General features: G+C 49.1%; 1 protein-coding gene across 1 annotated transcript; it reads left to right on the top strand.

Moving 5' to 3' along the window:
• Positions 1-104: 104 nt before the first annotated feature.
• Positions 105-23,354, top strand: VPS26B (VPS26, retromer complex component B). The gene is made up of 6 exons (XM_010362042.2): positions 105-766; positions 10,180-10,336; positions 14,917-15,081; positions 18,636-18,811; positions 20,461-20,603; positions 20,957-23,354. Exons 1-6 carry the CDS (start codon positions 544-546, stop codon positions 21,101-21,103), a joined length of 1,011 nt encoding a protein of 336 aa, XP_010360344.1. The 5' UTR covers positions 105-543; the 3' UTR covers positions 21,104-23,354.

Below are 23,354 nucleotides of genomic sequence, written 5' to 3'. Positions count from 1 at the left end.
CCTGGAGGCCGGGAGGCTCAGGAGCGGAGAACGGGGGTGCGCATGCGCGCCGCCGCTCCAGCGCATCCGGGCTGGAGCTCGCCCGCCCCCTCCCCCGCCCGAAGCCGCCGAAGCGCCTCGGTGGGTTGCAGCTCTCAGCGCTGCTCGGCGCTGGACCCCACCCGGCCCGCGGCCCGCGCAGGCCAAGCACACCTGGCCCTGTGCGGCTGCCCTCCCGCAGCATTGCACGGCCGACCCTCGCCCGCCCGCTGCCACCGTCTGCTGGACTGGCTGGGACTGGCTCGGCGCAGGGCACTGCTCCTCGGTGCATTGCTGCTCGGGCGCCGCAGCCCGCAGCCGCCTACCTCCCCCGGCAGTGCCCCTCCCCCGTGGAGCCGGCTGTCGGTCGGCGCCCACTGCCCGGCGGCAGCGGCTGAGCCAGGCAGCGCCGCGGCGGCCGAGCGCGCTCGCGCGTAGGGCCCTCTGGCCTTCCTTACCTAGGGCAGCCCGCGCCCCGGTGCGAGGGAGCGGTCCTTACCGAGACCCGCCCGGCCCGGCGGTGCAATGAGCTTCTTCGGCTTCGGGCAGAGCGTGGAGGTGGAAATCCTTCTGAACGATGCGGAGAGTAGGAAGCGGGCCGAGCACAAGACGGAGGACGGCAAGAAGGAGAAATATTTCCTCTTCTACGACGGGGAGACTGTCTCCGGGAAGGTGAGCCTTGCCCTCAAGAACCCCAACAAGCGGCTGGAGCACCAGGGCATCAAAATCGAGTTCATCGGGCAGATCGGTGAGTCGACCCCGGGGACCCCGTCCCCCAGCGCCGACAGCCGGCCGGGGAGCAGGGTGATTCAGGGCCCAGCTCCGGCGAGGCCTGTCACAGTCGCTTGTCAACTGCAGTCTGAGGCCTGGGGTTCAGCTACAAGTCCCGCCCGTGGGCGACTCCCCCTGCGTTACTGTCCTCCTGCCAAAAGTGACAGCGCGCTGCCAGGGAGATGGGGACTGCGAAGGCGGGAGGAAGCACCCTGCTGTGCCTCGTGGGATGGGTGCCTTGCCTGTGGGTTCTCCCCATTGTCTCCAGCGTGCACTTGGCTTTGCTTCTTGTCCCCAGGATTTCTGAGTGAGGTGCTCTGGCCGTAGCCTGCAGGTGGGTTTGTTAGGGGGAGACCGCTCTGCCAATACTGGCTTTCCCATCGCCCGTCATCTGCAACTGCCAGACGCAAAGTGAGGCTGGTCCACCGAGCCCCACTTCCCGGCGCCCCCACCAACCCGTTTTTCTCTTTAGATGTGTTGTATGAGAGCTAACCAGTTCTCTCTTACCTCACCTCAGCCCTGAACTACCTATGCTTGTACATGTTTCCAGAAAGAAGACCCGTAATCTTCAGTCTACATCTGACTACCTAGCTGCGTTTCTTAGACTTCTTTATTAGAATGCGAGTTTTCAGTTACCACATTTTCTCTTGAAAGACAAAGAAACGGTGTTTCCAAAAACCACAAGGGATCAGAGTTTCTCAATGCTTTAAACATGATTATTAGTCATTAGAACTAGACAGCGGCAGGCACAGTGGCTAATGCCTGCAATCCCAGCATTTTGGGAGGCTGAAGTGGGAGGATTGCTTGAGGCCAGGAGTTGGAGACCAGCCTGGGCAATATAGCAAGACCTGTCTCTACCCCCGAAAAATTTTCCTAGTTAGCTGGGCTTGGTGGTGCATACCTGTAGTCCTAGCTCCTCGGGAGGCTAAGATGGGAGGATTGCTTGAAACCGGGAGTTCCAGGCAGCAGTGAGCTGTGATGACAGCACAGCACTCCAGCCTGGGTGACAACCAGCAAGACCCTGTCTCAAAAAAATAAACAAACAAATAAGAACTAGACAGTAAAAGGCAGTAATAGCAAAGTGATTTGGGGAGCTCCCAGTCAAGACTGGGTTGTCTCCAATTTTAAGCCTTATTTAGACTCTTGTGTATTATTAAAATGCGTGGGTACTTTTAAAGTAAGTGTTTTTGTGGTTAGGTTAGGAGTAGAATCACAATAAATACTCTGTGAGCTACACAGCTCTGGTAGAGAATCCATACCTAGACCACATGCTGCATGCATAACTCTGTTCTTAGAGACTTCCTTGGGGAATCTTTGTTAAACTCTCTCTCATATCCTGAGAGTTTAGCAAAGAATTTGCCCTCTCCTTTTCAGAGTCAGGAAACACTGAGACACAGGTAGGGGAAACCCTGGGAAAAGGAGGCCTTGTGGCCTGGCTCTTGGGTTCACTGCTCAGCCTCAAGCATTTTGCCTCTGGTATTTAAGAACATGAAATCAGGTTGAAGACTGACTGATCCTATAGGGAGCTCTTTGTTGTTACTTTAAAGCCAGAATATGAAAGACCTGTTAGTGTACCAGAAAAGGGGCTGAAGAGTGAGTTCCATGCCTGCTGCTTTCCTACTTCTGGGTTCAGTGGTGGGGTAGATGGCAAGGTTCCTCAGTAGCAGCACTGTGATGTCCGGCGTCATTTGTCACATTGTCCTAGATGTTTAGCAGCATTCCTAGCCTCTACTGAGCAGACAACCGTAGCATCCCCCACTCGTGACCACAGAAATGTCTTGAGATATTGCTATATATCCCCTGGAGGGTAAAATCATCTCTAATAAAGAACCCTGGGATAAACAGGATGAGTCCAAAGCATATTATGCTAAGCATAGTAACTAGTGGAGAAATCCTTGCCTACTGAGAAAGGGTATTTTTTAGTGGCAGTTTTAAAGTTATTGCATTGATTCTTTGGCTCCATAATAATAGTGTTGGCCGGGCGCGGTGGCTCAAGCCTGTAATCCCAGCACTTTGGGAGGCCGAGACGGGCGGATCACGAGGTCAGGAGATCGTAGACCATCCTGGCTAACACGGTGAAACCCCGTCTCTACTAAAAAAAAAAAAAATAATACTCCTCGGGAGGCTGAGGCAGGAGAATGGCGTAAATCCGGGAGGTGGAGCTTGCAGTGAGCTGAGATCTGGCCACTGCACTCCAGTCCGGGCGACAGAGTGAGACTCCCCCTCAAAAAAATAAAAAATAAAAAATAATAGTGTTGACAGGCATGTTTAATCTGTGTCTACACCATCACTCCCAGGTGGTGGTACCTTGCCAGTATGTGAAAGATAATCCAGAATGTCTTCTGCCCCAGACAGTGTGAAATGAGCTGTTCTACGAATGGTGTCCAGGCCTTCCTCCGGTCTAAATGAAAGGGAGTTGAAGAAGCTGCTTGCTGTGCCTGCCCCACCTGATTTCTTGTCTAACTCCTTACTCCCGAGACATCCATCATCCCTGCTGAATTTTCTCAGAACCTTTTGTTGCTTCCACTGGTAACTCTTCCTGGGCCCTTGGGCACCCTGGGTTGAGGTGACCATGAGACTTTGGGGGAATTTAGCCACTCTCTGGGCCTCAGCTTTCTCAGCTATCAAGCAAGGAAAATAAAATCACTTGATGAGAATGTTGGGCATGCCAGGGGATCATGCATGACCCTTGTAGAGGGTTCCTTTATAAAATTATGGTAGTTGATGTAGTAAAATGTTTCCATTTCACAAATTGAGTTATCACTCACTGGCTTGCTGCTCTTCCTCCTATACCTGTTTTACCTGAATAAGATGGCCCTGTCTACTGATAGGGAGTGCATGTTTCAACCCTTTGCCTTAAATCTCTTACTTTGACCACATGGGCCAGTCTCAGTTGGAGTTGTAGATGGAACCAATCCCAGCTTTGTGCTAAAGTATATTGTTCACGCACAATTATCCATGGTTACATAAGGGCATGGAAATAGAATAACACAGAATGATGGACAATATGCTTCTTCTTATTTGGCTTTGGAATGTATTTCTTGATCAAGAACAAGGCATTAGAATAACCTTTGTAGTTCTATTTGATGTAAAAGGGAGTTTGTGTTCCTAAATGCACATATTGACAGGGAGTAAAGATGTACCAGTCTATTTGGAAGCACAGAGTGACTTTTCTTAGACTGTTACATTCCTCCTATTTTATCTTCCTGGTTCCCCGAAAGAAGCATGTTGTGAAGCATTTGTGTCATACACCTATGTCAGTCATTAGAACTGAACTTGGGGCACCAGAGCAAGGCCAGTGAGTGAGTTTGCTGAAGTTGCGGTTATGTGGTTTTCTCCTTCATTGCATTCTTTGATTATGTGTGAAATGGGTGGAACTTCGGTCTGTTCTGAGGTCTGGCTGACGGGGTGGCATATGGCAGTAATCAGGTTGATAGCACTGAGCTCTGTCCCTCTTCCTTGTTAATTTGGAGGCAGGCAGGCAGAGGTGTCACTTTTATCCTGTCACTTGCTGTGGCAGTCTCATCTGTACCGATGACTTATTTTCTTTATTTTTTATTTAAAATAATTTTTGAGACACGGTCTCACTCCATCACCCAGGGTAGAGTACAGTGCCATGATCACAGCTCACTGCAGCCTCAACCTCCTGGGCTTAAGCAATCCTCCCATCTCTGCCTCCCAAGTAGCTGAGACTACAGGTGCATGCCACCACACCCAGCTAATTTTTTAAATTTTATGTAGAGACAGGGTCTTTTGTTATTGCCCAGGCTGGTCTGGAACTCAAGCAATCCTCCTGCCTTGGCTTTACATACATGCTGCTGGGATTACATACATGAGTCACTGTGCTGAGCCCCATGAATTATATTCTGATGACTCCCAGACTGTTTCTTTGTCCTGACCCGACCTCTCTTCTGAGTTTCACACGTCTTTACAGCTGTCTGCTAGACATGTCCACTGGGATACCCCACAGGTGTCTCAGAAACACATGCAAACACAGACCCCTCTCTCTGCCTCTGCCCCAGCCACAGCCCCACTACTTCTCCTTTTCTCCCATTTCGGCCTATGTCGCCTGGGATCATTTAGCCTCAGAAATCTAGAAGTCATTTTGAAGTCTTGGCTTCTCCTCCCACACGTGCAGTTGGCTGCTAAGTTTTGACCTTCTCTGCTAGCTCTGCAGTATATCTCAAACCAGCGGTCTCCTCTCTATTCTCAATGCCACTGCCTTTTATTTTTTGTATGTAGCAGCTTCCTAACTGCTCTTCCTGCCTTTGTCTTCCTCCTCTTTCAGGTCATTTTCTGTGAGGATGAAGTTTCTTAAAGGCAGTTCTGTCGTTGTCAGTCCTTAAAATTCTTCTTGCCTCCCTATTGGTTAATGGGGGAAAGTATATCCAAATCCCTCCTGCTCTGGCCCTGCCTCTCTTTCCAGTCTTGTCTCCCCCTAGCCCTTCACTCCCACCACTTGTAGGTTCCAGAAACTATCCTTTTCTTCTAGAATCTTGGTATTTTCCCTTTGTATAGTAACATCTTTCTGCAAGATATAACCTTCCACGCAAGCTCTTACTCCTGCAAAGCCTAGCTAACATCACATCCATCAGAAAGTCTTCTCTGACTTCCCCAGGCTGACTTAAGTGCTTCCTCCACTGTTCTTCCAGAGGCCTCGTTAATACCTCTTTTCAAGCAGGGTATGACAAGGTTGCAACTTCTTTTTCAACTTGTCTGTCTTTCTTACTAATTTCTGAGCACCTGAGATCCAGGGACTGCCTTTAGCCCATCGTTAGTGCAATGGCTAGCACGTAGAAGCTGCCTAGTAAATATTTGCCAAATGGATATATTGGTCAGATCTAAGAATTTACAGAAACTATTCTTTGTTTTTTGTTTTTTTTCCCTCATCTCCTCCCAGATAAGCAAGAGTTATTTTAATGAAAAAAAGACAGAATTCAGGTTTGCTTTGGTGGTTGAGCAGCTGAGCTTCCTGCCTTGGTTACGGAGGAGGCACTGATGAGCAACATGTAGCTGTCCATCAAGGCCACTCAGAACTCGGTGACTCACCAGCTGGCGTGTCCCCACTGGGGCTGCATCCTCACTGGGGGAACAGGGATAAGGAAGCCAATGTCAGTTTACCTGCCTTTACATCTTTCTTTCCGCACACTCTCCTGTGCCAAGTTGAAACTGATTTCCCCTTGCATGTAAGAACGTGGTTGTCAGACCTCTGGTCCATTTGGTCCTGCATCACTGCTCAGATGCGGCAGTTTGAACATTGCCCCCTGAGACTGTAAGACCTTATTTATTCCCTTATGTGGTGGACGTTTTTCTGTAATCCTCTGCAAGTTGTTGAGCCACACTGGGATGCTTCCTGTGCCTAGGACACTGCTCCAGTGGCTTGGTCTGTGTTCTCACAGTGGCAGCAAACATGGTGAGGGCATCTCTCGGGTCAGGCCCATGGGATAGAAAGGTCTAAGACCTAGTCACCCTAATGGCCCACGGTTTTAGAAAGATGCAGTAGTCTGTGAAGATCGCTGCAAGGAAAAGCTGTAATTGTGAGAAGAAGAGACCACTGTTGAGCTGGAATCCTTTGGGGAGCACCGGTGAAGGTTAGAAAGCAGACCTGGGCCGCCTTGGAGACTAATGGGGTTAAATAAACCAAACGTAATTAGAAGGTCAGACATGGCGGAGGAGGGCAGACAGGAACATCCTTGTACTCCAAAGCCAACAGACATCATCTGGATTTTGTTTTTTTTAAGGTTTTAATAAGCCCATTAATACCAATCAAGCCTATACTTTTAAAAACTCCAGGGGCTTTCTGTGTTTTAATTCATTAGCCCTTGAAACACTAAAGTAAAGGCACGTTAAGATGAGGTGGGTTGATTCTGGCCTCCTTGACAAGCTGCTGGCGGGACTGGAGCAGAGCTGTGCCTGGCAACGTGTTGGCCGCCCAGAGGTGCCAGCGCTTGCAGGTTTCACAGGGTTGGCAGACAGGAGTAGGGTGTGGCAAGCACGAATCCTGACAGTGACCAGCCAGCAGACAGTGGCTGGGAGGGTCAGATGGAGAGAAGGCTCTTTGGAGGGCTTTTTTTTTTTTTTTTTTTTTTTTGAGATAGAATCTTGCTCTGTCGCCCAGGCTAGAGTGCAGTGGCACATTCTCAGCTCACCGCAACCTCCGCCTCCCAGATTCAAGCGATTCTCCTGCCTCAACCTCCTGAGTAGCTGGGATTACAGACGCCCATCCCCGCATCTGGCTAATTTGTGTATTTTTAGTAGTGACAGGGTTTCACCATCTTGGCCAGGCTGGTCTCAATCCTGACCTCATTATCCACCTGCCTTGGCCTCCCAAAGTGCTGGAATTACAGGCATGAGCCACTAAGCCTGGTCTTTGGAGGTCTTTTTACGCTTTGCTGACTTAGGTTTCTTCCAAAACTGCACGAGGCCTAGACTAAACATGGCCTCAGCGAAGCAGCAAAGCTCAGGGCAGCTGTCATGAGTTACCTGTGATGCAAAGCTGGCTCCGTTTCCTTCCAGAATGGCAAATTCACTTCTCAACTGTTGGTGGCAAGTTTCACCATGAAAACATCCTGAGTACAGAAGTTATTTCTTCCTGTTGGACTGAGAGGGAAACCAAAGACAGGATAGTTATCTTAACCAAAAACTTAACTCAGTTCCTACTTCTAGCCTGACACGTCTGATCTCTGAGGACTGCTGGTTGGGAAGAATGAAAGATGATTTATGGTTGCTTCTGTGGGATGGAATAGAGGCTATTTACAGTCTCTTCAGGGCCCAGACCTCTTGTGAGAACAGCCTTGGATATTTGATTTAATTTATGCAAGAGGAAACCAAACTTTCTGGCAAATGGGAAGCACCGCTGTGTCTGCCCCTTTGCCCCACAGTGTTTGCAGAAGTATTGCAGATGGCTTATAAAGGACAGATTTAAAAGGCTGGGCCAGCCCTGCTCTGACTGCACACTGACCACTCTTCCATGACATTCGATGTCAGAGCTGATATGAATGTGTGTCCAGGAGGAAGGGCACTAGGGAGAACATGATGCTATGCAGGGAATGACTTCTCCTGCTCCGGGTCCCCTGCAGGGGCCGGGGGAACCTTCTGCACTGTTGCTGGGCTCCACGATGCTGGCAGCCTGAGTGCTCTCTATGCCTTCTCTGTTTTGTTTATTTCTGATGTTGCCTTTGGGCTATGTGATCACATTTGTGTATTTTTCCATCCTTTTCTTCTCCGCTTCCTCTTGACTCTGGACCATTGATTCTGGACATTGGGACCTTGCTCTGCCTGCTTCTGTCCCCTGAAACTATGGCCAGAATCTAGTACTTAGAAACTGAGATACCAGGTTCCCAAGTCAAGGTTTCGGTTTCCACGTGGACACCAACACCATCAACCAGGACTCATGCAGCCACAGTGAGCAGAGGAGTCCCTGTCCCTGGGGCTGGCCGCGGCTCCGCTTCCACCTGTTGTGCACTTCTGACTTTTACTGGGGGGCACAATTACTGGATTGCTCACTTTCCACCCATAGTTTGGAACTGCCATCTCCTACTCTGATGCTTTGTGGATTATCACTCACTAACCAGAATGCTGCCTACTATTGAAACCACGAGTGTTTGGAAGGGAAGGTCATTGTTTGTAATAAAAGACTGTGGCTGATTGTAGTTACACGGGAAGTCAGCCACAAGCCACAGCCACACAATACATTGTGAATTCATACAGAATTGTCATCACTAGTGTGGGATCCCACAGACTCCAATCTATGGACTTGCCTCATCCTCCCCAAGCAGCAAACAACAGAGGCAATGAGTGTGCTCTGCCTGCTCTGTGTTCCCAATTCATCTGCCCTGCTGCAAGTTGCAGTCTAGCGTGGGACTTGAACACAGAATCCTTGAGTGGTGGTGGCTTGAACTGTAATGTGGCCATGCGTAGCCACAGTCAATATAAAGAGCTTACCTCGGCCGGGCACGGTAGCTCACGCCTATAATCCCAGCACTTTGGGAGGCCAAGGCAGGCAGATCACGAGGTGAGGAGAACGAGACCATCCTGGCTAACACGGTGAAACCCCGTCTTACTAAAAATACAGAAAAATTAGCTGGACCTGGTGGCGTGTCAGCTGAGACTGACTCCAGGCCAGTCAGTCTCAGCTACTTGGGAGGCTGAGGCAGGAGAATTGCTTGAACCCAGGAGGCGGAGGTTGCAGTGAGTCGAGATCACGCTACTGCACTCCAGCCTGGGCAACAGAGCGAGACTCTGTCTGAAAAAACAAACAAAACAAAGCTCACTTCTGCAGGGCCAGGTTCTAGGAAGCACCAGGGAGCTGGGGATGTGGGCCTTACCTTTAAAGGGCCTGCAGTCCAAAGTGGGAGTGGGGGAGACCATGTATATAGCAAAACTTAAATAGAATATAAGCAAACATAAAATAATATAGGACAAATGGGTGGCATGAACTTATCATCGACAAATACCAGAACTATTTCCTGAAGAGGATAAATTTAGAGCAATGCTTCTCAAAGTGTGGTAGCAGCAGTCCTGGGGAGCTTATTAGAAATGTCAGTTCTCAGGCCCCACCCCAGACCCCTGAATCAGAAACACTAGGGTGGGACCCAGCGATCCGTGTGCTAACCAGCCCTCTCAGTGGCTCTGGTGCACACTGAAGTTTGACACTCCCTGATTTCAGTGGAGGGAATAACATGAAAATGTCCATGTTTGATTGGCCACATGCCTGCCTTTTGGAGTAATAACAGCAGCTAGTAATGATGTTTCTGGGTGTTTGCTGTGTACTAGATACTGTTCTAAGTCTTTTACCTGTATCACCCCTGCTACTTCACACAGAGCCTTGTGAAGTAGGTTGTGTCATGACCACATTATACCAGCTGATAGAAATAGACGCAGTCTAGAAGGAGGCCTGCTCTAGTCTCAGCTCTGCACCAACTCTGCGACTCCAGACCAGTCGGTTAACCATGTACCTGGGTTTCCATCACTTTCAATTGGGGTGATAAGACCTGTCTTAGCTGTCTCCGAAGATTTTTATTATAAGGATGATATGATTAAATAGCTATGCCCTTTCAGAAGTTGGAAGTGTTAAATGCTGTTTAAAGAAGCGCGGCATTTCTTGTATTGGCTCCCATGACTTGTCCCTTATTAAAGATGGTGTCCAGGTGTCTTGGAGCAGGATTATTTTGGGTTCCTTTCCTGCCACAGGATTTCACTATGTAAGACAGAAGAGCCTTTGGAGAAGAAGGAGAGAGTGAAAGAGCAGAGGTCAAGGAAACAAAGCTAGAAGGGGTCTGTTCTACAGGGAGATCCTTCCGAAAAGCGATGCCTCCAACCCAGAGCCCCCTTACTTTGCCCGGCGTAGCTCAGGGTCTGATAAAGAAGGGCATTGCTCTCTCTCACCAGAACTCTACTACGATCGTGGGAACCACCATGAATTTGTGTCCCTGGTGAAGGACCTGGCCCGGCCTGGAGAGATCACCCAGTCGCAGGCCTTCGACTTTGAATTTACCCACGTGGAGAAGCCGTATGAGTCCTACACGGGGCAGAATGTGAAGCTACGGTAAGTTATGTCTGCTGGTTCCCCACTGTGCCCTAGAACCTGCCCCATGTGGACGAGGACCTGTGGCTGTTCCTTCACAGGGATCCTGAGGAGGAGGAGTGTTGTGAGCTGTAGCGTGCTGGTAAACCATTAACTGTGGGCCTTCTAGGAGGAAAGTGCCCTAGTTTGTAGCATGTGTCAGTTTCTGTAGTGTAAGTAGCCCCACCGCAGCCAACTTCAAGCTGCCTAATGTTCCTAAAGGTAGAAGTAGGGGAGATGTGCTGTCGCATCATCTGGAGACTCATGCCCTCAAGAGCAGAGAGTGTTGTAAAGGGCCGGAAAATAGGAAGTGATGAGATTTTAGCATGTCTTACCTTTGTTTTTAATAGGACTCATCTAATTGTGAGTTTACATAATTTAAATTTAAATAATTGCTGTGTTTAACAGCCAGCTCATAACATTTCTGAAAGTTCAACAGTCAGCCAGCCCCAGCACACTCCTGCTGGCTGGGTGTCGGGAGATCCTGACCTGCTGTCCAGCTCTGCCACACAGCTGCCGTGTGATCTGGAGCTCTGTAACTCAGCTTTCTCACTTCAAAAGTGGGTAATAGATTTAGATTCTCATTCTAGATGTCCTCTTCTTTTGGGGGTGATGAGACAATAAAATTCTTAGAATGTTGACACATAGGCACATGGATTGTTTTTACTGTTACCGTGTTGGAAACTCTGAGAATAGGGACCGATGCCGAGGTCTCTTGGGCGAAAAAAATCCACAGCAGATATAGACTGTTAGGTGTAACCTTGAGGTTATGTGATGCTACTGGGATAGAGCAGTCTCCCCTGTCGCTCTGAACACCTGATTCCAGGTCTTGATACCATCTCATAAGATCAGCTTGTCTCCTCACCCGAGGACCTGAGTTTAGGATGGTACACACCACAGCAAGATCTTTAACTTCTTTTCTTTCTCTATCCTCCCTTCTTGCATCAGAAGAGTAAAGGCTCTTTTTAAATCTTTGCAGAGGTGGTGGCTCACGCCTGTAATCCTGGCACTTCAGCCAGGAATTCGATACCAGCCTGGGCAACATATTGAGACCCCATCTCTACCAGACAAAAATTTTTTTAAATTTTTTTAAAAGAAAAACGTCTTTGCAGAGGGATGTAAGGCTGACATTACACCCAGTAAAGACAGGGTTTCATAATTGCACCCAGAGAATGCAGCAACAGCGAGGATTGTCTAGTCATCATTTAAGTTTGACCAAGGGATTTATTATTTAATTTTTTTTTCTTTTGCAGTCGATTTGTCTTAAGTGTTTGTACGGCAGAAAGAAAGGTGTTGAAAACAGTACAGTGGTGCCTTGAAAAATTAAACAGAATTACCACATGATCTAGCAATTCCACTTTTGGATCCACTTCTGGATCCAAAAAATGGAAAACAAGATCTCGAACGGATGTTTGTACACCCATATTCACAGCAGCATTATTCACAACCACCAAAAGGTAGAAACAACCCAGATGTCCCTCAGTGGGTGAATGGGTAAAGGAAATGTGTTTCGTCCATGCGGTGGACTATTATACAGCCTTCAAAAGGAAGGACATTCTGTCCTATGCTACACCATGGGTGAACCAAAAGGACATTATGCTATGGAAACAAGCCAGTCACAAAAGGACAAATACCGTCTGATTCTATGTCTATGAGGTACCCAGAGCAGTCAAATTCATAGAGACCGAAAGTAGAAAGGTAGAGGCCCAGGGCTGAGGGGAGGAGGAAATGGGGTTTGGTGTTTAATGAGTGGAGTTTCGGGGGTGGAAGGTGGAAAAGTTCTGGAGACCGATGGTGATGTTTGCACAACAATATGAATATCGCTAATGCCACTGAACTGTCTAATTAAAAGTTGTTAAAGTGGTAAATTTTATGTTATGTGTATTTTGCCACAATCAAATAGAAGCGTTGACATCCAAATCATGTGAAGACTTTAGGATTCATGTTGTGAAAGAGAGGAGATAAAGATGGGAAAATTAGTTGAGGACGGTTTAAAGATGTAACTTCCAGATGAAAAGCTTTTTCTTATTACACAGGCAGAGGGAAAACATGAAGAGATTATTGTGGACTTCTTTTTTGTCTTTAGGCAGGGAAAAGGTTATTTTGGAAGATTAGAGTCCATATATAGCATTTGGTGGATGGGAAAAGTCTAGAGACAAAACTCTCAGAAGGCTATTGTGAGGTCCTCAGAGGATGATTTTGGTGGCTGTAATGGGAACAGAGAGAAAGTGAGGAATGTGATAGACACCAGCAGAGATTACCAGTGAGTGGAGGCATGCAGAGGGAGACAGAGGGCTATCAGGAGGAAGAAATGATCTGGAGATAGGGTGATTCATCCAGCTCTAGAGGGCAGGCTGAAGTACTGGCAAAACAGAGAAAGCATAAAAGTTTACCAGACAATTGGAAGTGCAAACCTGGCGCTAAGGACAGAGGGGACACTTAGAAATGTGCGTTCAGGACTGATCCGCTCCGAGGTCATAACTGATATGTTTTTGAAGAAAGGGAGCGCAGGGAGAGGAGAACCAGGACACACTGGAGGATGGCAGGAGGAGGAGAGGGGGTGCATCAGGGCAGCGCCCCTGCGGAACCACGGGAAGAGTGTTTCAGGCAAGACATATTTCACAGGACGCAGAATCAAGGGCTGCTGGATTTGGCACCTGGGAGGCCATGGGTTACTGACTCGAGGTGAGCGGTTTCTGTTGGGTGGTGGAGACAGAAGCAAGGGGTTAGGAGGAGTGGTTCGTGGAGAAGCCTCAGCCGCTGGTGCAGAACCTGCCTTGTGACAGTTGTCTCTGAAGAAAGAAAGGGGAAGTATGGTAGGTCAAGAGGGTAAGGCCTGGAGAGGGTTCTTGGGATTGGTGACTTTGGAAACCAATTTTTTCAATCAGCTCAGAGGATAAAACCTTTAGCTAGAGGGAGATTGATGATCTTGGGGAAATCAGAATATGTAGAAGGATCCAGATGCTGGACCAAGGCTTCCACATTAGAAAATCATGTGGGAAGCTTTTCAAAATGCGAATGCCTGTGTCCCTTTCCAGGGCAATCACATATCAGGTGTGCCCAGGCAACAGGATTCTTCAAGCTGTCCTTTCCAGATTTCACTGTGCATCCATATGGAGGGGTCTTGTGACGGAGTGGGGAGGAGAGGTCTTGAGAGGGAGAGGTGCTGTTGGAGAGAGGATTGGTGAAGATGCACAGACATGTTTAGGCCCTAAGTGAGGAACAAAGCAGAGAAAGGAGCACATTGTAAGCCTTGACTGGGAAGGCCTTCATATTCTTAGTGGAGTAAAAGTCAGTGTCTTCCCAGACAGCGGGATGGGGAGTCTCGGGAGCCTGAGCAGTTAGAGGAGGGCTAGGGACAGATGTCTTAGGCAGTGTGATGGAGGGTACTGAGGTGAACCGAAAGGATCCCCAAGCAGCAGCCAGTGCCACACAGCGGATAGTAGCCGAAATGTGTAGTTGGTCTGGTTAGGATATCTTTATAACTTTATCTGGTAATGCTTGACAGGTGGTGGGGATTATCTAAGTTTTATTTAAAAGAAAATACAATTTATTACATTACATTAGATTAGATTAAAATAATGTTTTATGGAGAAGGAAATACAACTAAAGAGCTCTTCCTCGTTGAGTGTTAGCACAGGTGCTGGGAATGACAGTGCTGCACTGGCGGGCCGCAGAGGGCAGCTTGTTAAACCCTTCAGGACTGCGTCTCTGTCTTCTCTCTCATCCCCTCCACAGCAACGTCCTCCCCCAGGATCCTAGGTTCAGCCAGAGACTTGTTATCCAACAGACCAGGTCCTCTCTGCTTCTATTGCATATAAAGTTTGCTTTTCTGGAATGCCCTTTTCTCCCTCCACACAGCACTGGATCACACATCTCAATTAGCCCTCTCCATGTGTTCCCATCTCTCTGTTTGCCCATCTGCCCTCTGTGAACTGTGAGCTTCCCATCAGACTGTATCTTATTCATCCTGTGCTTAGCCCAGTGCTTAGCTCAATCAGTGTTTGTGGAATGAATAGCTGACTTAATTTCTCTCTTTCCTAGTCCCCTCTTTTAATTTAAAAAAGGTTTATTGGGACACTTTACAAAGGTTTATTGATTGAATATTGTTCAGTGAACAAACAGGCAAAGATAAAAGTACGAGACAGACTCCTTTGCCCCAAAAACCAGGAGTTAGATGATGAAATAAAACCTGTACACAAACACATCGTCAGTAGTGGTAAGGGCCATGAAAGGCCCAAGAATAGCCAGTGATTGGGGTACAAGGCAGAGAAATCACTTTCCCTTACAGCAAGATTCTTGACCTGGGGACATGAGCTCCATAAAGGGATTTGGGGGAAGGGTCTTTGAACTCCCTAGAATTGTGGTTGAAAAGTTCTCTGTATAGGTACATATGTGTAGCTTTCCCTGGAAGAGGGTCTGTAACGTCTTAAAGGGATACAAAGCCCTCAAGGGTTAAGAACCTTTGTACAGGCTTCTCTCAAGTGGGCCAATTTGGTACCTATATCAGGTAGCATCTGGAGAATGGGAGTGTTTATTCCTGACAGTTCCGTCTCCTACAGCTATTTCCTTCGAGCTACCATCAGCCGCCGCCTCAATGATGTTGTCAAAGAGATGGACATTGTAGTTCACACACTCAGCACATACCCGGAGCTGAACTCTTCCATCAAGATGGAGGTTGGGATCGAGGACTGTCTGCACATTGAATTTGAGTACAATAAATCCAAGTAAGTGTCTCAGTGCCAAGGTTGTGAAATGATTATTTAAGGAGGTTGAGATGGGACTTGATCCAAATGCAAACTGATGGCACTCCGTGACTCAACTGCTTGGTGGTGGCATGCGGTGGGGGAAGACTGTGGGGGCAATCCAGTGAGTGTATATGGCAGGCTGGCTGCAGCTAGACCGACCACGACGTAAATACTTCATTTACCTAAACTAAACTATATTCAACTAAGGTGGTGTATTTAAGTCAAACATCCTGTGATGCCTCTCAAAGTCAAGCTAAACTAACTTGAGGTTATTTGTTTTGGAATTCTAGCTTCAGCTATTTCCTGCTACTGATAAGAACAATTCAGAATACCATTCCATTATCATGTGTTCCCTCCATCTATGTCTTCAGAAATCAAAGCGAGGAAACCAAAGTTTGGCCATGATTTGCTGCTTCCTCCCTGAACTAAAATGGATTGTAGCAAAGAATATTGGATTTTTTTTTTCAAGATGGGGTCTTGCTTTGTCACCCAGCCTGGGATGCAGTGGCACAGTCATGGCTTACTGCAGCCTTGACCTCCTGGACTCATGCATTTCTCCCACCTCCGCCCTTACAAGTAGCTAGGAGCACAGACATGCACCACCACACCCAGCTAATTTGTGTCCGTGTGTGTGTGTGTGTGTGTGTGTGTGTAGATCTAAGGTTTTGTAATGTTTCCCAGGCTGGTCTTGAACTACTGAACTTAAGTGATCTGCCTGCCTTGGCTTCCCAAAGTGCTGGGACTACAGGCATGAGCCACCATGCCCAGCCCTGATGTATTTTTTATAAAGGTCTTATAATCATGAGGTCTTATAATCATGATATAATCTTATATCTTATAAATCTTTATAATCTTATAAAGGTCTTATAGTCATGATATAATCTTATATCATGAGGTCAGGAGATTGAGACCATCCTGGCTAACATGGTGAAACCCCGTCTCTACTAAAAAAAATACAGACAAAATTAGCCGGGCGTGGCGGGCGCCTGTAGTCCCAGCTACTCGGGAGGCTGAGGCAGGAGAATGGCATGAACCCGGGAGGCAGAGCTCGCAGTGAGCCGAGATGGCACCACTGCACTCCAGCCTGGGTGACAGAACGAGACTCCATCTCAAACAAAACACAACAAAAGCCACAAAGTTTCTAAGTAGGATTTTCATTGTGGCATCCCCTGGATCCACTGTCATCCGGAGGCTGGGAGCAGTGGGAGCTGCACCAGGTGGCTCACCTTTGAAGTGTCAGGAACAGAACTTTTTTTTTTTTTTTTTGAGACGGAGTCTGGCTCTGTCGCCCAGGCTGGAGTGCAGTGGCGTGATCTCGGCTCACTGCAAGCTCCGCCTCCCGGGTTCACACCATTCTCCTGCCTCAGCCTCCTGAGTAGCTGGGACTACAGGCGCCCGCCACGTCGCCCGGCTAGTTTTTTGTATTTTTTTTTTTTTTTTTTTTTTGAGACGGAGTCTCGCTCTGTCGCCCGGGCTGGAGTGCAGTGGCCGGTTCTCAGCTCACTGCAAGCTCCGCCTCCCGGGTTTATGCCATTCTCCTGCCTCAGCCTCCGAGTAGCTGGGACTACAGGCGCCCGCCACCTCGCCCGGCTAGTTTTTTGTATTTTTTAGTAGAGACGGGGTTTCACCGTGTTAGCCAGGATGGTCTCGATCTCCTGACCTCATGATCCGCCCATCTCGGCCTCCCAAAGTGCTGGGATTACAGGCTTGAGCCACCGCGCCCGGCCAAGGAACAGAACTTTTTAAAACTAGGAACACACGTGGTTCTTGGAACAGGGTTGAAGGAATGGTGTTTTTTTCTCCCCTGGCAGGCCTGGCACCTAGAGGGCCCCAGGAAAATGACCAGTGTGACCCAGAATTGGCTCTGCCTGGCCTAAGCCCACCAGTGAACAGAGAGTGGGGCAAGTAGGCTGATCTGGGCCTGGCATGGGAACAGGCTCTTCCCCTTTCTCCTCACAGCCTCAGGCCTCTGTGGTTCTGCCCAGAAAGGGGCCATCCGAAGTGCCTACCCACTCCTGCCCTGGCCACCTGGTGAAGGCAGAGGCCGGCAGCTGTGCCACCTGTAGGAGCTCAAAGCAGCCACTGGTCAGCAGTGCAGGCCAGACCAAAGCTGGTGTGGAAAAGGTGCTCTAGAGGCAGGAACAGGACGCTTCCAGACCACACCTCTCCTCGCACCGCGGGCTGCTCTGTGTGAAGTGCCTGATTTCTGTGTCAGAGAATTCCGGACTCGGAACCAGGTCATGTTCTGCCACTAAGAAGTTGGGCTGAGGTTAGCAGGTACTAACATTTTCTACCTCGGCTTCTCATCTGTAAAAGGATGGAGGAGCTTGGACCAGGTCAGTGGGTTTCAAACACACAGAATGTGTGAGGTGGCAGAGGAGCCGGGGTCCTTAGACCCTCTGGCCTTCCACTTTTCTTCCATCCACAAGCAGCGTTTTTGTTGTTGTTTTCTTAACTCTCCCTGCTCATACCTGGAGCAGCTTTTGCTTCCATATAACATTTAGAATAAAGGAATGTGTGATTTGTAGGAGTTTGAAAACATCTCGAATCCATGGTCTGTAAGCATTGCCTGTAAGATGGCACAGGTGTTCTCCTGCTGCTTTTGCAAACTTGCTGAGGCTGTTTCCTCAGGTGTCTGCAATCTTCCTGTAGGCTGTGCACAGAAGGGTGGTGTGAAACAGTGGGGAACACTCCAGCCTGGGGACTAGGATCCTGGGTTTACCACCTTTCTCTACCCCCTACTGACATCCTGGTTATCCAAGAGAACATGATCTCTTTTCTTCCAGCTTCTTTTCTTCACCTGTAATATAAGGAGGCTGAATTCTGATGTCTATGCCAGCATTCTTATCCTGTGAGCTGAGCATCAGGTTTTGAGATTTTATTCTCTCTCTCTCTCACGCCTCATACAGGCTGTGCACATGTAGACTACTGACTGACCCAAAGAGAAAAGCTTGAGGGTCAGGAAGTGTTACCCAATGTGGTTCACTTTGTAACAGCTCACAAGGCCAGGCCAGCGGAGCCCAGAAAGCAGGTGCTGATGCTGAGAGTAATTTGCTCTTCTTGCTCTACTGCTGCTGCCTGGCCTGTCGGCCTAGAGCAGACAGAACTGTGTGCTTTGAGCCATCCAGGCCCAGTTCCCAAAAGACATTGTGTGGAGATCAGAGGAAGGAAGAGACTGGTCCCTGCACTTGTGGGACTAGTCTCTCATACGTTAGGATATCTTTCAAAAACACAAATATAAAAGGTACTAAAGCAGCTGCATGCTGGGGAGATAGAGCAGATGAACAAACATGAATGGGTACCATGCCGGAGAGATGTCCTTTGCGTGGGATGTGGAAGGGAGAGAAGCTACTTTAATCCAAGTAAAGACCACACTGGGAACCTGTTCAGCCACAGCCGTGTGGGCAGTGATGGGTGAGCGTGTCCTGCAACTGGACCTTTAACCAGCACGCTTGGCCGTGGCGTGTGCACTCTGCTGAAACAGAAAGGTCCGGCCACAGTACCAACATCTTCCTGTTCTTTCTGTTCCCCAGATACCACTTGAAAGATGTCATTGTAGGGAAGATATACTTCCTGCTGGTGAGAATCAAAATCAAGCACATGGAGATAGACATCATCAAGCGAGAAACGACAGGTACAGGCCCCAACGTGTACCACGAGAACGACACGATCGCCAAGTACGAGATCATGGACGGGGCACCAGTGCGAGGTGAGACTCTAAGCCCAGGCCTCGGCCACCACAGCTTTTCTCCCATGTCCTGCACAGAATTCTGGAGGGGCTTGGGGGATTACACTGTCGAAGTAAGATGTCCTCTTAACCTGTAACTTATTAATCTCCCAGTTTACACCGTGGGTGCCAATAAGGAAGAAAAGGAAGGCTGAGTATGTAGAACTTCAGGCTACTATCCCATCTTCACCCTGAAAAGTTCCGCTTAGACTTGGGATAATATACTGGGCTTGTACTTAAGATTGAACCTCAAGCGTCGCTTTGAAAAGTCCAGGTTGAGCAGATGTGGTTTGAACAGGTTTCTACCTCTTCCTGTTGACATTCTGGCATTCTCTGCCGCTCGGGAGCAAGGGACGCCTGCACAGCAGCCGTCTGTGACTTGGTTCTAGCACCGATTTATTCTCTGAATTCACTTGTCAGGTAGAAAGAGCATTACTAGATACTTCAGCCAACACCACCAGGTGCCCAGATAGCCCTGGAACTTGCTGGAAGCGTCCTCTCCCAGTCCCAGGGAGCTAACGTTACATCTGGGATAGTGGAGCTGGAAGCCCTTTGTCATTTGGGGACCATGATTATCTGGAAGAAGCAATCGTTTACATTCTTCATTGGCTCTTTAGCCACTCTTCAGGAACGGTGAAGACTGTCTTCATTTTGAAGTGCGTGGTGCTTCCAGGGTTTTATTTGGCTTATTCCATTTACTCCCACAGGCTGTTCTGTGTGGAAGGAGTGCCACAGATTTAGCTGCCTGCAGCTCTGGGGACACTCGGGTGTTACCGTGCCAGGCCCTTGGAGGGCTGGGACCAAGCTCTCCTGACACTCTCTGATGTCCCATTTTGTCACTGGCTGTGCAAATAGAGCCAGCTGTCATTTTTCCTGTACAAATGAAATGGGTCACTGAGAATCCATGTAAAACAGCAGATAATTATAAGATGGCTTATATTTAGCTTTAGACCACATTATCAGTTTGGTCTTTCTTGGTAGAATTACTGCCCTGATTTTGTTGCACTGATACTAGAAAAGGCCTGATGTTAGAGCTGGAAGGGATCTATAGTATCATGCCGTCCGATTCTCTAATTTCCCCATGAGAAAACGAAGGTCCAGAGGAAGCAGCAGACTTAACTCACAAACCAGAAAAGCAGTTCATGCAAAACTGAGGCCATAGTGAGGACTTTCTCCTTTCCAGACCACCATACCACCCTGCCAGTCCACACAAGAGGGAGGATGTATTTTGGGGGGTGTACACTGAGGATGGAGAAAGATGGCATCAGAACTGCGGGGTGAAATGGTGACTTAACTGGACTTTGACAGCTGCCTCTTGAAAACCCAAAAACTAAACATACTGCATGTAATCAAAAAATGCTTATACTAATAATACCCCTGTGCTGTTCCCACTCAGTTGCTCTCTGTTTTGGAGGAGACATAAGAAGCTGCAACATGACCTGGAGTGAAATTGGAAAGTCACATTTTTGTTTCAGCCACCTGCTGGGCAGCAGAGCGAGTGCACCTTCCCAGAAGGCAGAAGTGCGCCTGTGCTGCACTCCAGTGGCCTCTCTGCAGTGGTCAGAGTGACCTGGCATAAGGGAGAGTGCGTCACCTTGCCCACTGTGCTGACTCCTGCCTTCCTCCTGCAGGAGAGTCCATCCCGATCCGGCTCTTCCTGGCAGGGTATGAGCTCACGCCCACCATGCGGGACATCAACAAGAAGTTCTCTGTGCGCTATTACCTCAACCTGGTGCTGATAGACGAGGAGGAGCGGCGCTACTTCAAGCAGCAGGTGAGGGCCAGGCTCCTCCTCCAGGCCCCGATGCCCTTGGGACAGAACAGGAGGCTGTCTTTCCTATGAAAGGTCAGGCTCCATTTTTGCCAAGAGGTGGGAACATCAGGTCGCCCACAATTGCGCAACAAGAATGAGGATCCCCACTTGGCATTAGAGTCTGCTTCCTCGGGGCTGCTCCTGCAGCCACCTGTCCTTTTGGCCCACACCAGAGGCGCTGGCAGCTGCTGCCTTTGGTGAGAGAAGCAGAGGAGGTCCTTACCCAAGATCCCCAGGACAAAGTTGGGAGCCTCTGGAAACCTGTCCCCATGCCTCCCTCTAAGGTGTCACACCGCCCCCTTTCAATTCTGCAGGAAGTGGTGTTGTGGCGGAAGGGTGACATCGTACGGAAGAGCATGTCCCACCAGGCGGCCATCGCCTCACAGCGCTTCGAGGGCACCACCTCCCTGGGTGATGTGCGGACCCCCAGCCAGCTGTCTGACAACAACTGCAGGCAGTAGGCCCCCAGGGCCAAGAAGATGCTGGGCATCCACCCAGCACCCCCATCTACCAACACCAGCGGCTGGGGGCGGGGGCGAACCTTGTGAGGCTCAGTTGACCCGTTACTTGCAACCTGAAAACAAATCATGTTTTTGACTTAAATTCTTTTTTCTGGAGAACCCAAGGGGCTTGGGGTGGGAAGCCGTGTCTCCTTGGGATTCTGTGGCCGATGTGGGATAGGAAGAGGTAGCATCCTGGAAGCCAGCCTCTCTGGGGAACATGAGCCCCCTTCCTCGCAGGGCTGCCTTGCGTCTTAGAGGAGGGAGAGCAGAGAGCACACATCCTTGGCTCCTGGCTCTCCGAGCTTCCTGATCCAGGATCTGAGCATGTCCCTGGGATTCTGAGCTGCCAACAGGGCCCTGGGTGGTCACATCTTGTACTCCCCTCTACTGTCCCTGAGGTAGTGGCAGGAGTTGGGCCAGCCCCCACTAAATGGCAGGGGGAAGACTCATGATTGGGAAACTACCTCTTTGGGAATCTTGGATGTGGTGATCTGAAGTTCCCACAGGCCACCTCCTTCTGGCCACTCACTGCTGGGACCCAGGCACCTCCCTTCTCCATCCTCTGGATTGTCAGTAATGTCCTGGAACAGAAGCCTGTGGAATGGCCTTGGGAACAGAGAAGCCCTGGGGTCAGTGTCGTGCATGGATGGCGGCAGTGTTGAACCCAGGAGGCTGAACCCAGCCACCAAGGAAGATCAGTGCATGGCAACTGCCTGCCTTCCCGTCGCTCCACTCGGTAACCCCAAGGTCTGGGCTGTTCTAGGTATTACTCCATGTGCCCCACAACAAGCCCTTAACTAAAGGGCCTGTTTCCCTTAAGAAGCAATCCCAGGAAGGGGCCTTGATCCCTCCGCCTTGCTGAGAGTGAACCCTCATCTCTCCTCACCCTCCATTTCATTTCTGGGAATTGAGGTTTAGTTTCGAACCGTTGGCAAGGCTGTTCTTACTAATGCCCGAGCCCCTTTACCCCTCTCCCTATAGGTTACACAGGGGAGACCAGGGCCTGGGCAGAAGACTGCTGCCACACTTCCAAATCATTCTGCTTGCCAAATATGTCATCTTCACCAGTTGACTGACCCAAGTTTAGGACCGTTGGTATTGTGTGTTTAAAAAAACACATATAAAACTCTCGCGAGTCTTCTTGTTATGCCATAGAGGAAGGCACCTCTCCCTCTATGGCTCTGCGCTGGGGCCTATGGTAGCCAAGTTGTTTAGTGTCCTTTTTCTGCTTCCCCTGGAAATGACAGGCATTACTCTCCTATTGGCCTCCCTTCCCTTTATAGAATAAAGACCAAGCAGGCCCCACTGCCAACAGGTACAGGGTTCGGCGGTCAGAGTTCTCAGTCATTTGGAACCACTGCCAACAGGTACAGGGTTCGGCGGTCAGAGTTCTCAGTCATTTGGAAAGTTTAGGAGTTGGCTCCTGTGTCACCTTGCAGTTAGTGCGGGAAAGGAAGACTCCTGTTTTCCTGAGATCGGTGCAGTCTCAGGCCTTTGGCAGGGCTCATGGATCAGAGCTGAGACTGGAGGGAGAGGCATTTGGGGTAGCCTGGGAGGGTGACTGGGGGCAGCAGAACCAAGGCAGGCAAGGTTGTTTCCCCCATGCTGGGTCTCGTGTTCAGGTGCGACGCACAATCCTCATGGGAACAGGACCACCCAGGCGCTGCCCTTGATGATCAAGGTTGGGGCTTAAGTGGATGAGGGAGGCAGGTTCTGGGTTCCTTGCCTTTTCAGAGCATGAGGTCAGGCTCTGTATGCCTCATTTTCCTAGCTGATACTCTGACTAGAAGCATTTGTCAATTCCTTTGCCTCCCAACTGACAACACGTTCATTTTCCAACCTTCCTAACATCTTAAACCTTTCTTCTGGGAGAACTAGAAGGTAGAACTTGCTTTGATTCTCTCAGGCGCTGTGCACAAGCCAGGTCTTCTGTTTTCTCTTACTCTACCCACAGTCTTGCCTTCTCTATCCAACTGTGAAAGTGAGGGGAGGCTCCTGTCACCCTCTCTTAAGGTCCCCAAACCTGGGAGTGCATAGGTACTAAATCAAGCAGTGCAACTTGTAATTAAGCAGCTGCAGTGTTTACATGTTTCTTAATGTGTCATCTTTTCAATGGCTGTATTTTAAAAGAAGATGATTTGTTTTAATGGTCTTTCTGATTAAAGGAAGCCCCTGTGGCTTTGGAGGCATTGTGCCCATGGTCCACCAA

Source organism: Rhinopithecus roxellana, chromosome 15 (assembly GCF_007565055.1).
Source record: "Rhinopithecus roxellana isolate Shanxi Qingling chromosome 15, ASM756505v1, whole genome shotgun sequence".
NCBI lineage: Eukaryota > Metazoa > Chordata > Mammalia > Primates > Cercopithecidae > Rhinopithecus > Rhinopithecus roxellana.
This window is presented reverse-complemented; position numbering and strand designations above follow the sequence as displayed.